The 15784-nt window shown below is 40.9% G+C and overlaps 1 protein-coding gene across 1 annotated transcript in view; it reads right to left on the reverse strand.

The window, feature by feature from the left end:
- Window positions 1-15784, reverse strand: part of LOC124260640 (afadin- and alpha-actinin-binding protein B-like) — a 28620-nt gene that overhangs the window by 2696 nt on the left and 10140 nt on the right. The window contains 5 exon segments of the mRNA XM_046694978.1: window positions 260-356; window positions 8869-9042; window positions 11336-11472; window positions 12053-12163; window positions 15631-15739. Coding sequence (XP_046550934.1) covers window positions 260-356; window positions 8869-9042; window positions 11336-11472; window positions 12053-12163; window positions 15631-15739 — 628 coding nt within the window.

A 15784-nucleotide genomic window follows, 5' to 3' on the forward strand; every position in this document is an offset into this window, starting at 1 on the left:
TACGTCACAAGTCTATGGTCGACTTGAGATTAAATACCATAGCATCTTAGTAGCATCCTGGTGTGTCAGTTCATGGTTGGAGGATAGCATCATCGTGAACATTGTCATCATGTGCACTGCTTTGGACATATGAGAGGTTCAAACCCAGTTATCAAGGGTTGCACAATCCTCCTTAAAACCTCTTGATTTTCAACAAAAGTGTCCTGATAATTACACAACCCCTTGAGGACAGTTTCATGTACAAGAGTGACAGACATACCTTTCTTTGGCCTAGGGCTTGCTGCTTCCTTAAATGGAGTAAGGTTGAAAAACTGTTTCAAAAGCAAATTGGACCTTTCATTCTGAATTGCTTGTCTCTGCAAAAAAAATATATCATTCAAAATATGAAAAATGTAATTTTTGGAGTAAAATTGATATTTTATACTTATCCTGACTCATGCTCTTTTTGCTTGTCTTCTTCTTCTTGCGAACATAGTGGAACACTTGTATCTCCCTAATTGAAGCTCCCTTCAATTTAAAATCACTAATTAGTATTCACCATGAGTTACCTCCTTTCCACAAGCTCGGGAACAAGGGCGCCACCTCTACCCATGTGCCTCACTCTCTCCTCATATACTGAGCCCAACATTTGAATTAACAGGGAAATCCAAAGTGTTATTTGGGGAGGATGGGAGGGCTGACCTCATGAGTCAGGATAAGTATAAAATATCAATTTTACTCCAAAAATTACATATTTTTCCTTATCCTGACTCATGCTCTTTTGCTTGTAGCATCCCTCACGGGAGCGGAGGTGGGAATATCTAATACTTTGGATTTTTAATAATTAGTGATTTGAACTGTGATGATTGTAATAACCCTATGGGAACTTCATAAAGGCACTGAATTGATGAATTCCTGCTGCTAACTTATCAGCTGCCATATAAAGGTTATTACCATGTACTTATTATATAAAGTATATATAACATTAATACAATGCTTAAGACTAATAGACTTAAAGCTTGTTAATATCACTAGTATAAACTCCTTAGAGTTTGTTAGCTAAAATACTTTAAGATATAACATAGTACTAAGCTTAAGATATGATTAAACTTAAGCTAATTATATAATAGCAAACTCTTTAGAGTTTGTTAGTTAATATACTTATATGATATAGATATAATGCTGAGCTTAAGATATGAATAAGCTTTAGCTACATATATAATAGCAAAAACTCTGTAGAGTTTGTTAGCTAATATATTTTTATAATATGAGTATAGTACTGTGCTTAAGCTATAATTAACTTAAGCTACATATATAATAGCCAAACTCTGTAGAGTTTGTTAGCTAATATATATTTATAATATGAGTATAGTACTGAGCTTAAGATATAATTAACTTAAGCTACATATATATAATAAAACTCTGTAGGGTTTTGTTAGCTAATATATTTTTACAATATGAGTATAGTAGTGTGCTTAAGATATAATTAACTTAAGCTACATATATAATAGCAAAACTCCGTAGAGTTTGTTAGCTAATATATTTTACAATATGAGTATAGTAGTGTGCTTAAGATATAATGAACTTAAGCAACATATATAATAGCAGAACTCCGTAGAGTTTGTTAGCTAATATATTTTACAATATGAGTATAGTATTGTGCTTAAGATATTATTAACTTAAGCTACATATATAATAGCCAAAAACTCTGTAGAGTTTATTAGCTAATATGTTTATAGTGTAACCATAGTACTAAACTTATAGTACTGAGCTTAAGTTATGATGAAACTTAAGCTATATATATATAATAACAAAACTCCGTCGAGGTTTTGTTAGCTATCTGCTTTATAATGTAACCATACTGCTTAAGATATGATGAAAACTTAAGCTAATTGTATAATAAGCGAAAACAACCCTTTAGAGTTTGTTAGCTACTGATATAAAACCTAGTATTGAGCTTATGAAGGAAAACTTAAGCTACATATATAATAGCAAGAACTCCGTAGAGTTTGTTAGCTAATACATGTTATAATGTAACTATAAAGCTTAAAATATGATGACACTTAAGCGAAATATATAATAGCAAAACCCTCTTTTAGAGTTTTGATAGCTAATATACCTATATGATATAAACATAGTACTGCGCTTAAGATATGAATAAGCTTAAGTTACATATATAATAGCTAAAACTCTGTAGAGTTTGTTAGCTAATACATGTTATAATATAACCATATTGCTTAGAAATATGATGATACTTAAGCCAAATAGCAAAAACTCTTTAGAGTTTGTTAGCTAATCTACTTATATGATATAAACATAGTACTAAGCTTAAGATATGAATAAGCTTAAGCTACCTATATAATAGCAAAACTCCTTAGAGTTTGTTAGCCAATATATTTTAATAATATGAGTATAGTACTATGCTTAAGGTATAATTAGCTTAAGTTACCTATATAATAGTAAAACTCCGTAGAGTTTGTTAGCTTAATTAACTTAAGCTATGTATAAAATAATAAAAACTCTGTAGAGTTTGTTAGCTGATGCATTTATCATGTAACCATAATATTACTCTTAAGATATGAATAACTTAAGGTAAATATATATAATAACAAACTCTGTAGAGTTGTTAACTTATATATTGTATGATGTAATAATCATAGTACTGTGATGATAAAAGGAACTTAAGTAAATTATATATAGCATGAAGCTATTTAGTATTGTTATAAGATAAGTAAAAATCTGTTAGATTGACTTATCTTCTCCGAGAAACTGTCAGCTGTTGTCTGAGAGGACCATGGGATCGAATTGGTGTATACCTGAGGCGTCCTCGGTGGTGATATCTCTCAGATAATGGTTTGCAACCACCATATCGGATCTCCAGAAATAAACCCTCCAATATTTCAATCACATTTGTGTGGAACAATTGTAGAAGTTAGCTATAATATCATGAGTATTAAGCTCATGGAGGGTCGGAATAGGTCCATCCGCATATGCACGTAGTATGACAGTTCTGATCCAAATGGAGATATAGTACATGAGACTTCTCTCTAAGTAAGTTGATGATAGAGGAAATAATCTGTTGCATTTTTCCTCCTGTTTGGTTTGGTGGAGATAAATTTACAGTGCTCTTGCTGGCCATCTTGATAGAATCATCATTATCATGGGGTCCAAGTATATCATCCAGGCGTGTTCATAAACCTCACTTGTGAGGTGTTGGAGCACTATATTCATATCCCAGGTTGGTGAAATTTCCGTTTATTCTCCAAACAGAAGTTTAGTAGGTTTACTAACCATCTAGTTGTGTTAGTAAACTTGATGAAATTCAGCTGTAGTCTGGAAACTGTGTGGATTTAGATCCACTTGTATCTTTCGTCTAGGTAATTCGCTGAAGTCCTTGACGATGTAGGTGCACACAACCAGGTGTGTCTGTCCTCGTTGAACTTTATGTAAAATGCGCCTGACTGCGATCCCTCGTCTTAACTTGACAGGGGAGGTCTCTATCTTGAAGAAGGCAGTCTAATCATGAATGTTCAGGTTAACTGGACTGTAATGAGGCTTGCTCGTTCACTGATATATAGTTGTCACTTGTGGCGTAAGTCTTGAACTGTGAATAGAGATCGACCTCTGTGTGGAGGTCGTTGTCCCTCAGCGGTCCAATCAGAACAAGGCATTTTGATTCTGTATAATACCCGCTGTGATGATGTCACCGGTGTAGCGGAAAAAACCCACCTTGAATAAATTCTTGTAAATTAGTTGATATTAGCATAAGCGTCGGTCTTCACACGTAGCTTCGAAGTTATCCGGTGACCACGTGTTTTTGGGGTTAATGGTAACGCGCTGAAACCTCCGTATGCGAAAATATCTCGCTCTGTAATTTTATGCTGGGTAGGTTATTTTCCTGGTTGTCGGAAAGTAATTTCAGTTTTGAATATAATTCCGACTTCCTTATATATAAGGGTATAAACAACTTGCAAGTTGTGAGCTTGTAGACTGTATACATGAATGTATCGTCATAATTGTAGAATTAACGTTGAACTTGTTGTACATATTTCTTCTCAGAAACTTTGACGATTAAGAGTTATACTTTCGCTGTAACAAGGCTGCTGTTCAATTTCGATATTGAATTGTCTGCAGATATGCGTAATGGTCACGCATGTAGATAATCGTGTCATCGTCGTCCGGGATTATTGTATATTAGCAATTTATAATGAATAGTTGATTTCTGTGAAGATCTATGAAATGTGGATTGACTAATAATACAGCGGCGTTCTGTGTTGTAAATAGCCTGAGCAATTATCTTCGTAGAAACTTATAGGCGGCATCTGGCATACAGTTGATAATCAACTTATCGACGTCTTGAACGGACTGGCGAGTAGCTATATAAGGCTAGTGGCTAGTATATGGAAACCTTGGAGGAGACTTCCTCGGTGAGCGCCCGGAGACTTGGCGCGAAGTTCTCGAAGTATCCCTTCTAGATCTTCTGGGTGAAGTAGACTTGGAGCCACTTAGCCTTAGCGACCATCGCGAAGGTGTCGAAATCAAAGCCCCGATTAGTATATATATATATATATAAATATATATATGGCTTGTTTTCGTGAACAGCCTCTGTGTTTAACAGGATGTGGGATCGGCGGCGCTTGCCTAAGTATGGCATGGATCATCTTATCATATTCAGAAGTGATATTACGAAGTCTGGTGATAAGTGTCTAATTGATCGTTCTAGATCTATTTAGGCCAGCGAACATCACGTCTAAATCATGGATTCAACAGAACCAATATACGATTGTAGTTCTTATACTTGATATCGATGATCAACTTGTCTATGGGTTGATCTTCTCCGAGACTTGTGAGGAGCGTTGATAGTTTGCAGAAGCTCTTGTATAGTCCCTCGATGTCCTTCTAGATGATGATGATCTGGATTCAGGTGTCGCCGCGCATGCCTTGCCGAAGCTTCCTCTCGTCCGGTCGGGGGCAGCGATATGACCTTCAGCGAAGGCTTCCGTGATGTCTGATGGTCCGAGTCCACGTCTAGGGATGAAACCGCGCAAGGTGATGATCTATCCTGCCTTCGCTGAAGTCCTTCGCGAAGGCTGTACATCTAGGTTCTTTCCGCCTTCGCTGAAGGCTGTACATCTAGGTCCTTTCCGCCGCGAAGGCCTTCGGCGAGCTGTACATCTAGGTCCTTCGTCAAGGTGGTCCGGACTTCCTTCCAGCGAAGGTGACATCGTCCTGGCTGCTTTCGTTGGCGGGGGTGCCTCTGGGGTGCTGTTCACGTTGGAGCCTTCGCCAAAGGCTTCGGACCCTGCTACCGCGAGATATTGGTCCTCCATGATGTTCATAATTTGTCGCATCATGTCTTCTGGGATGGTCTGCGGCGAATGCGTCGGTGCTTTATCTGCGGTGTTAATGGAGGGGTCCACGGAAAATCGTCCGACATCAGTGTAGAGGCATCAGGCTGCATGGTGATCTCTGCTGATGTCGTTGTAGCTGTCCCCGGTCGTTTCTTGTGGCGTCGTCGGGGATGATGATCAACTGATCATCGTAGAGGTCCAGGTCATCGGCTGGAACAATCTCGGTTGAGAAAGTCCTAGTAGACTTCGTTGATTTTCCCTCAGAGGTCGGCGCTGCCCTGGGTGTGCTGACGTCTGCGTTGAGTGTTGGTAATGATGGGACCCTCAGGGCGATCATCTATATCTGGCGTTGGTACATCAGGCTGCATGCTGATCTGTGCGACATCAGTCAATCTTTGATGTACATCCGGTATGATGACCGGCTGATCATCATACAGGCCCAAACTTCGATGGGAAACGGCCCTCGGTTGTTGAGATGTAGTAGAAAAACCCTCTAGTCTTCTGCTGCGGCGATGGGATGTCTGGGGAAGCAGAATGCTTCTTGGAGATGGCGGACTACGCCCCACACCTCTCCACCACTCTAGCGGAACACCACCACGGGAGGGGAGGCCAACAGCAGTAGACTGGCGAGGGTTCCGTGTATCAGTCATACTAGACTCTGCATACGCGACCTATCTGCTGTGCGTGCCAAACGCATAAAGTAAATATTAATAAAGAGGTAGAATTGGATAAATTAGTACCGCAACTGCAATGTGAATATAATAAACATGGCCGCGTACATCATATTAAAGGTGGATCAGCAGCAGCATAAAACGTAATCTGCAATAGTACAGAATTTTCATCAACGTAATCCACTGAAACAAACCGGGCGTCCCGGTGAATAAACTGTAGAAAAGCGACTAAATATCAATATATAATGCGTTGAAGGATACTAGCTAAACCTCTATAGATGTCTATACGAGGTAACTAACTAAATATAATCAAAGGATATAGTGTGTCGGGAGACACAGGCGCTCTCACGTCCAGCTCACTGGGCGAAGAAGGAGAGAGTGAGGCACATGGGTAGAGGTGGCGCCCTCGTTCCCACGCTTGTGGAAAGGAGGTAACTCGTGGTGAATACTAATTAGTGATTTTAAATTGAAGGGAGCTTCAATTAGGGAGATACAAGTGTTCCACTATGTTCGCAAGAAGAAGAAGACAAGCAAAAAGAGCATGAGTCAGGATAAGGAAAAATTAAGAATATTTGCACAATAATTCTACTGGAGAATCCCTGATTGCTATTAGTGAAAACAACTTTAAAATCATGTGTCTCATTCTATTAGATTCTACAACATTTACATGCTTTTTCATACAAAAAACCTGTGCTTGAATTCATTGTTTTCTCAATAGCCTATATAATTATGCATGTAGCAATGGCTGTCGAAAACCCATTAGAAGTGCTTAAGTTCAAATCTAAAACACCTGAGGATAGATAGCCATGGTGAATATGTGTTACTACTGGTGTGAGCAAGTGAGTTTAGTTTTATGCTACTGTTAGCAATATTCCAGCAATATTACGGTGGGGGACACCAGAAATGGGCTTCACACATTGTACCCATGTTAGTACTGTGCAGTCATGCAATGCTATAAATTAATTTCTACAGAACACCTACATAAATATAACTTCAAGATACTTCAAACCAGTGTACGCGAAATAGCCACTGGCCCGCTAGCCCGTGGCTAGTAAAAATCCAATCAGGCCAGTAAATCTCCACAGTCACTGGCCCGAATGGCTAGTGAATTTTCATGATTTCAGATATGTGTTTTCTTATTTGTTTTTGATAGTATTTTACCTTATTGTAATCTTTTGCTTAGTTTCTACATTCAAATTTCCGGCTCGTGAATTACAGTCGAACCCCGTTTATCCGGACATTTTGGTTACACTCGGAAATCGTCCGGATAGCGAGGGGTCCGGTTAACTGGATCAAACAAGCAAAACGCATTGACAATGTATATTGAAAATTTATTCATGTATGTATATCAATAAGTCAATAGTCAAAAACATATAATCATAACAATACCATATTCAATATCATACCAATAAACTTTCTTTCAGCACTTTGATTCACGTTATACATTTTACATAGCACATCTTACTTTACTCGATATCACATGTAGCACATTATTTCCTTAAAAAGTCTGATAGGTGTCTGCTTCCTTGGTTTTATTTCTTCAAATCACTTCACCAAGTCCATCAATAAATTCACTGAACCTTCGTCTCCAGTACATTCGTAGAAGGTCAACAGACTGTTAGCGTAACAACTGCTTGTTGTTCATCATCATCTGACTGGTCGTCTGTCGGTGGCTGCACTATGTTGATGATTTCTTCATCAGTTAGCTCATGGCCAGTTTCCACGACAGTATCTTGATCAACGTACTGTTCAGCAGTTGGGACTTTGTCGCCGTCACTTAGTGGTAACTGCTGCATCAAATTCCGCGGCTCAGCTTAATCCTAATCCTAATTAACATGTGTTTTTGTTACTGATGTGATGTTCTCACACCTGCCACAACTGAAGTGACACACGTCCCTAGTGTTTTGATGGGTAAGTAATCAATTCACAGCAAACGCCTGCCGAGAGATTAACACGCGTCCCTAGTGTTTTGATGGGTACTCAATTCACAGCAAACGCCTGCCGAGAGATTAACAATGAATACACTTAGTCGTCGGGTAAACAATACTGACGTGAAACATACATGTACACATGCACATGTGCCCAGATCTTTCGGTCCGGATAACTGGATCATTTTTAAATGGAAATCTGTGGGAATGGTTTGAAACTTCTCCGTGCGGGTCCGGAAGCGCGGGGTCCGGCTAAGCGAGTACAATTACTGAAGGCAAGTTTCGTTTCACCTAAAAATCGTCCGGAAGGCGGGGTTTCCGGATGTACGGGGTCCGAGTATACGGGATTCGACTGTATTTTGTGGGCTAGTAACTTTCAATCATAGCTAGCCTGACTGGCTAGCAAAATTTGAAAACTATGTCGCACACTGCTTCAAACACTGTACAGCCTGTGTGAAAAGTTACTCCTGCATATTTTTGTCACTATTTCCACAACCTGTCACCTCTGCAGTGGGAGATGCCTTCTCGAATTCCAAGACAATATTTAACTGATTATAAGCTTGAGAAATGGATGTTTCACTATATTTTCAGGAATGTCACCTATGCAGTGATGATGCTATATAATTGCACATGCTCAGATGCCTTAAGCATTCCCTGTAGGGATTTCAATACAGCCTTTTACTATCACAAAGAATTCCAAGTATAATATTTAATCTGGTAAACTTGATCAAACAAGTAAAGACTGGTTCTTGACAGACAATGTACTGCATCCCATGTAATCTCCCGACAGTTTTCAGTAGCAATCTACTCTGCTCTGATCAATATAGAATCTGCAGTAGAAGCTCTTTCAATATAAAAATATATGCACACAGGAATGGTTATATATACAAAATATCATTAAAAACACACATCAGTTGCTATAGTGTCCAGATATCCTACCTCCCTGCCCAGTTTAATTGCTGCCTCTGTGAACTTGCGCCTCTCCTCCTCAAAGTTGGCTTTCTCCTGATAGAATAATTTCTTCTGTTCTGACAGACATTCCTTCTCATCCAGGAGCTGAGTCTCATGTAGGAATGTACTCTGTACTGACTTGGTCTGGGACTGGATCGATTGCTGGGGACAGAAGAAAATATAGCTTCACTAAATTTCATTATTTCGATTTTTTTTCAAAGTAAGGCAACCTCAGTACCCTGTGCCCTCCATACCCTTGGTGACAAAAAATAAATAAAGTTTTAAGACCAAGTACAGAGGTACAGACAAGCTGCGTATCTGCATAAATTACCCAAATATTTATGTGAAAACTCATTTCTCATTAAGTCTATTGTGTAAAAGTACGCTTGAATTTTTGTAAATACTCAATAAATGTGATCTTACACACAAAATGTCTTGCGTACCGGTGGATAGATAAAATAACTGAGGTATATTGACAGGTTCTATTTCAGGACATGAACTTGACAACTTGCCGTCTTTCTTATTGTTTCCCATATTACAGATCAAATATAAATACCAAACACTAACATTTAAACTATATTATATTTCTAAAATTAATGGAAAATGGCAAAATACCCAATTGAGTTTGAGTGAGGTGAGTGCAATTTATTAGTTACTCAAAGGAAAATTAGGATACCCAGTTGAGATGAACACAAGCGAGTACATAACTCAATGACCCAAACAGTTATCTGTAGCTCTGCAAGTACCTTAACCTACATAAATAATCTGACAAGTTAAGAAAAATAATTATAAAACCATTCACCCTCTGCATCGACAGAAATGGCATGTGTACATATTCAAAATGAAAATCTATAACTGTAAGCTTAAAAATGTTTTTTTAGGTAATAATATCATTTATACTTATCCTGACTCCAACTAATTGCTTATCTCTTGGTAGTGGAAACTCCAGTGCCTGGGTTCCCAAGAACAGAGAAACATCTCACCCGAATGCAGCCCTAGGCTCGGTCTGTCCACCCACAGCAGCACGTGACCTGGACTTGTGACATTATCCTGACTCACACTAATATTGTTTGAATCCCACAGTAGGTGGTGGGATCCACCGTTTGCAGGATCCTGATGATCCTCTGTTTTATTAGCCCCACATGAACGTGCTTCTTCATAGTTCTGGACATCTGCATTCTTTTTCCATCGGGGGCATCACATCCAAACTCGTGAGAGAAGGAGTTTCCAGAATTTCAGAATTAGATTCCAGCATGCTTACAAACGATTAACGTGTTAAGAGAATGATCTGTAATCTTACACAATTTTTTGTCACTTATGTTCTGATTTCTTACGAAAACAGGAGTACATGGACTCTCAGTCCATGGTTATGATCGGTAACCTGACTTCTACGATTCTGTGTGACATGGGTGAGTCTGATATTAACCCCTCATCTCCGGATGGGTATTGTCAGCTGGGTGGACAGACTGAAGCTGGGGCTGCATTCGGGTGAAACGTTTTTCTGTTCTTGGGAACCCAGGATTAGGAGTTTCGACTACCATTCAGCAAAGAGAGATAAGCAATTAGTATGAGTCAGGATAAGGTAAACTTAGGACCATTTGACTGAAGTCTCATACTCACATAAGTCAGTTTTCAGGTGTACATGTATTTAATACATGATCTGCCAGAGGAAGCATGTACTTACGGCTCAAATTTGTCAACAACAGTCTGTGATTATTCTAGAATCTATCTTGTACAGTACAAGAAGGCAACTGTTTAGGAAAGCAAGTTATTATTATTCTTGAATATTATTGGATATTTATATAGCGCACATATGCACGCACTAGTGCATGCTCAAGGTGCTGGTATTTTTGCCCTCGATCATTCCATGTCAATCTCAACGGCACATCTTATTATCAATCTCAACTCCCTGGGGAGCATACAACTCTTGCTGCCACAAGGCGCACTGAGTTAGTGCGGCTTTCCCATCCTTATAAGGTACCCAATTCACAGCTGGGTGGACTTGGACACATAGTCACAGTACTTTATCCAAGTTTACTGCACTTTGCCCGCAACTAGGTGTTTGCACCTATTCATGTGGCCCCCATCTGGTCATATACCAACGGATACTTTTAAGTGCTCAGGGTTGTGTACTGTACACTAGGGGTTGTGACAACGCTGAAAGAGTCTGCACACAAAGTTGACTCCAAGGATTTTTACACCCGGTCACATGTGGGCTCGATCCCGGCACCTCATGCTCGCTGGATCACTAGCCTGGCACCATGCCCCATATCAGTTAGTACACAAAGTTAATGGCTCTTTTTATAGGACCTGCCTGAGGAGACATATACGTACGGCTCAAAATTGTCATTTTCTTTAACAGTCTGTGATTCAAGGACACCCCATATTGTAGGGTACACTGAAGTAAATCCTGTTAAAGTACACAAGGCTTGGAGCACTGGTTATCTCCCTTTACCTGAATGAGCTCCTCCTGCTGTTTGATGATCTGCTTGTACTTGTTCATCTGACAGTTCAGTCTCTCCAGTTCCTCACTTGTCCGATCTGTCTCGGCCTTGCTCACCGTGGGCAGGATGCTACTCTTGTTCACTGAAGCTGTTAAATTCACACTCCACCTTAGAAATTTCACCTTTACACAGCTTTCATAACTCAGCATTGTAGGAAAATCAGTTCTCTCTCATGTAAACAATACTGCCATGCTTATCTGTAGCTTCAAAAGAAAACCTAGTGTTCTCAGGAATATACATGTGTTCCTATTGTGTGAAGATTGTATTTTGTCCTAATTATTTTTAACATGTCAAACGAATCACATCATGACTGAATGCATGAAATTACATCTTGATGCAAAAATGTCAGCTGCGAAAGGAATATAAAGTGTTTTCGCTTAAGCCAAATTTCCTCATATTCAAAAATGATTATTTAACGACATATCTGAATACCATACCATGCTAACAACACGTTTAACTAAAGGGGAAACAAAACACAGAGAGCAGTTTAATCATATCATTTCCACCTTTGGTCTGTCTACTGATCACATGCCAAGGTGTACAGAGGGGACAGTTTCTCTCTCATTCTTGTCATCTAGTTTATGTTCTCATCGCCACAGGTACCGTGGCATCCAAAGACAGATTCAGTCCTATATGCTACATTGATCTGCATCACTTGTCCTACTTACCAGGAGTAATGTCTGCGCTTTTCTTCATTTTCTTTCGTATTTTCTTGCATACTGTTTTGAATTGTTTCTCAAAATCTGTTCGGACAATGTCATAGGGCATTTGGTAATGACCTAAATTAACAAAGAAAAAACCTTCAAGAAAAAGTGTATGTTGATGATAATCATGACAATAGCAAGACAACATCAAACTTATAGTTAGGTATGGGAAGTTAGTCAAACACAACAGGCATGTATCGGGGCCAAAATATAGCAATTTTACTTTGATTTAGCTTATTCGAGATTACCATCATTCATGCAGGAACTTAAAAGAATGTACCTTTGTTATTTACTGGTGCTTTGACAATATTGGAAATTTTAAATATAAATTGTATATTTATACACTTATCCTATCTCACGGTATGCACTTCTCTCTCTTGATTCGACACTGAGTGGAATGATGTAAACTTTTTTTCCCTTGGCCTCTCTTGTCCATCCGCCCAAGCACTCCATGCTACCCTCATCATAAGACAGCTTCCTAGCTCTCATGCAAAGCATGCGGCATGCACCACTAGCTACCCACGTGACTATCTCCGAATCATCATTCTCTTTCTTGTCGCACTTGAGTGTGAACGTATTTTGCTTTGCTCAACGTTTTCAACTTAGTCTACAACATGGGGAAAGCTGACCAGCCAAAAAAAGAGGAAGAAATGCTCCCGGTGTAACAAAGTGTTCTCCGCAAGTGATCCACATGCGTATTGTGTTGACTGTGTGGGACAGTGTAAATGGGACTCTCGTTGCGATTAATGCAAGGATCTTACCTTCGAGGCGTTTGCAGACCACGGTTGACAGAAGAGTTCAGCCTTAAACCTGTCATCCCATGAAGACAAATTGAGCGGGCCGCGACGTCAAACTGCCAGGAGAGAACCAAGGAAATGAGACAGCTGGTCAAGTATGATCTGAAATTGGTCCAGTATTAGGGACATACAACCCCTGATGTAAGCATCCTGATCGGTGAAAGAGTGCCCCACTGATGCCACAACCGCTTCCACTGACGAGATGATGCAATTGATTGATGGTAAGGAACGACAAATAGCTGTGTCCATGTGAGACAGTTCTCTGTCCTCAAGTAGAAAGGCTGAACAAGTCCTCTTCCTGCAAAGTGTTTGGACATCCTCATCCACCGAAGGGGCAGTAGCCAACAACAGGAAACCATGGGAGTGAGCCGTCGGTAGGGAAAATCTAGGTGAAGACAGGCCATCCTTAATCCTTTAAGGCTTTTAAAGGCATGATCCAAGGACATAGTTAGATGAGCAATACAAGGCCGTGGTGGGAAGGTAATAGATGCCAAGTCTCGATGTCTCATGGAGAAGGAATGAGTTAAATCCTCCGGGTTCTGTGACATAGGGAGGTGGAGTTTCTCCACTACCCAAGCTAAGACTTGAGGTTCATCAACAAAGTCCAAACTTCCATCTGGGGAATCCACAACTGAATGTGCCGGAGATGTAGGATCCGGTTGAACACCAGTACTAGGCGCCGTAACAGATGGTCTGAGGGGAGGAGCACTCCCCGTAGAGTGAACAGCCTGTTGTTGATTCCAAGTAGTAGTAAGAGCACTTAACATCGCAGCCAGATCTGGGGGAGGAGTAGTTACTTACGCAGGAGTCCGGGAATCTGGTACAATCCGAGTAGAGAGACGTGAGGAGGCAGGAGTCCCGTGAGAAGTCGTAGCACGCGGAGATCGAAGCTCGGAACCCCGTTGAGTAGATTAGCGATCCGTAGAACCATATCTATGTCTGGTGGGGTATGAACCGGGAAAGGATGCACCTCCTCAACTGTAGAGGAGATCTATAACGTTGATCCCTGGATCTTGAACGATAGTGCAGTCAACTGTAAAGAGATCTAGGTTGAGGGTCCTATGCACAGAACGGGAAGTCCTATGATGACGATACGATGAAGTCCGAGTAGGTGACTTGGAACGAAGAACCGATCTCAACGAAGCAGAGGGAGGCGTGTGCTTAGTTGAATGCAACGAGTCAAAGAGAGGCATCTCGGTGGCGAAGTAGACCGATCAGGTCTATCCGGTGAACAAATCCGAATAATAATAGGAGACTGATCCAGATGACTCGGTGAAAGTCATGTTCTTGCTGAGGAGACGTGACTGTAGGATCCAACAGAGTTTGGGGAAGTACGCAGATGATCTGGAGAGAGGCATTCCGCTGAATACCGCTTGGAAGAAGGCCGTTTGGGTGTAAGTCGATTCATCACATGCAGTATCGGTGAAGTCTTCTGTTTGAACGTTGTTTCGATGAAGTACAATTAGGTGAAGTCTGTTTAGCAGACGATCAATCCGGAGAATGCTGAAGCGTAGACTGGTGTTTCGATGAAGACCGGTTCGGCGAAAGCTGTTTCGTAGAGAGCCGGTCTAATTCTGGGGAAGGTGGACAGTCCGGCGAAAGTTGAGGTGAAGGGGAGCGGACAGGCAAAGCGTGATCCGGCGAACTGTGATTCGATCTGGCAGGCTTCGGTGAAGCAGAAGGCCATGGTAGCTGGACGCAAGAAACAACACTTCTTTTTGTCGAATGGGAAGGAGACGGCGAAGTAACCACTGACAGGCGTTGAAGCGAGGTAGACTGGTTCCTCTCACTACTGGACGAACGACGAGAGCGAGAATGGCTTCTGCGCAGTCAGGCATAGCAATCAGCTGATTCTTGTCCAAAACAGATAAGCCAGGTTGCCGAGATAACTGGTTCGGAGAATGAGAGACAGACAGTGTAGTTCAAAGGTCCTGCTGTGTACAGGTATCCTGAGGGGTGGTAGTAGTCTCGACAACCACTACCCGGGACGTGGTCGAAGACGAAGGACTCCAACAAATTCCGAAGGTCTTCCGATAAGTAAGAGTCTGACAACGCTCTCATGAAATCCTCTTCATTCGAGGGGAGAGGGGACTGTGACCGCCGAGCAGACAAAGTATGACACTTAAACTTTCCTTTCTTGGAGGGACTGGGTCCGTCAAGTGAAGCGGCATAACGAGCCCTGTCAGCAACACAACGAGCGCAAGCCCGAGTGGAGTCACCAAATGCCTCGAAGGTAAGATCCTTGCATTTATCGCAACGAGAGTCCCATTTACCCTGTCCCACACAGTCAACACAATACGCATGTGGATCACTTGCGGAGAACACTTTGTTACACCGGGAGCATTTCTTCCTCTTTTTTTTTGGCTGGTCAGCTTTCCCCACGTTGTAGACTAAGTTGAAAACGTTGAGCAAAGCAAAATACGTTCACACTCAAGTGCGACAAGAAAGAGAATGATGATTCGGAGCTAGTGGTGCATGCCGCATGCTTTGCATGAGAGCTAGGAAGCTGTCTTATAATGAGGGTAGCATGGAGTGCTTGGACGGATGGACATGAAAGGCCAAGGGAAAAAAGTTTACATCGTTCCACTCAGTGTTGAAGCAAGAGAGAGAAGTGCATACCGTGAGATAGGATAAGTTTAAAAATGTTCATACACAAATGTCCATGTTAATCATGTTAGTATTGCGTTACAATATTGACATTGACATGCTTATATTGCTGTTATTGACGACATAACATGCACACACCCTCTGACAACTCAAGGTCATCAACTGTCATGCGTGAAGATACAACAGAGCTGACGTCGTCAATTTCCTCCTCCGATGATGAGGATGACAAGGCATCATGGGACAACTCCTGGACAATCAAGATAAACAATTATGTTGTCATCTTACGAAAGGA

Source organism: Haliotis rubra, unplaced genomic scaffold, assembly GCF_003918875.1.
Source record: "Haliotis rubra isolate DU_JTF1 unplaced genomic scaffold, ASM391887v1 Scf10, whole genome shotgun sequence".
NCBI lineage: Eukaryota > Metazoa > Mollusca > Gastropoda > Lepetellida > Haliotidae > Haliotis > Haliotis rubra.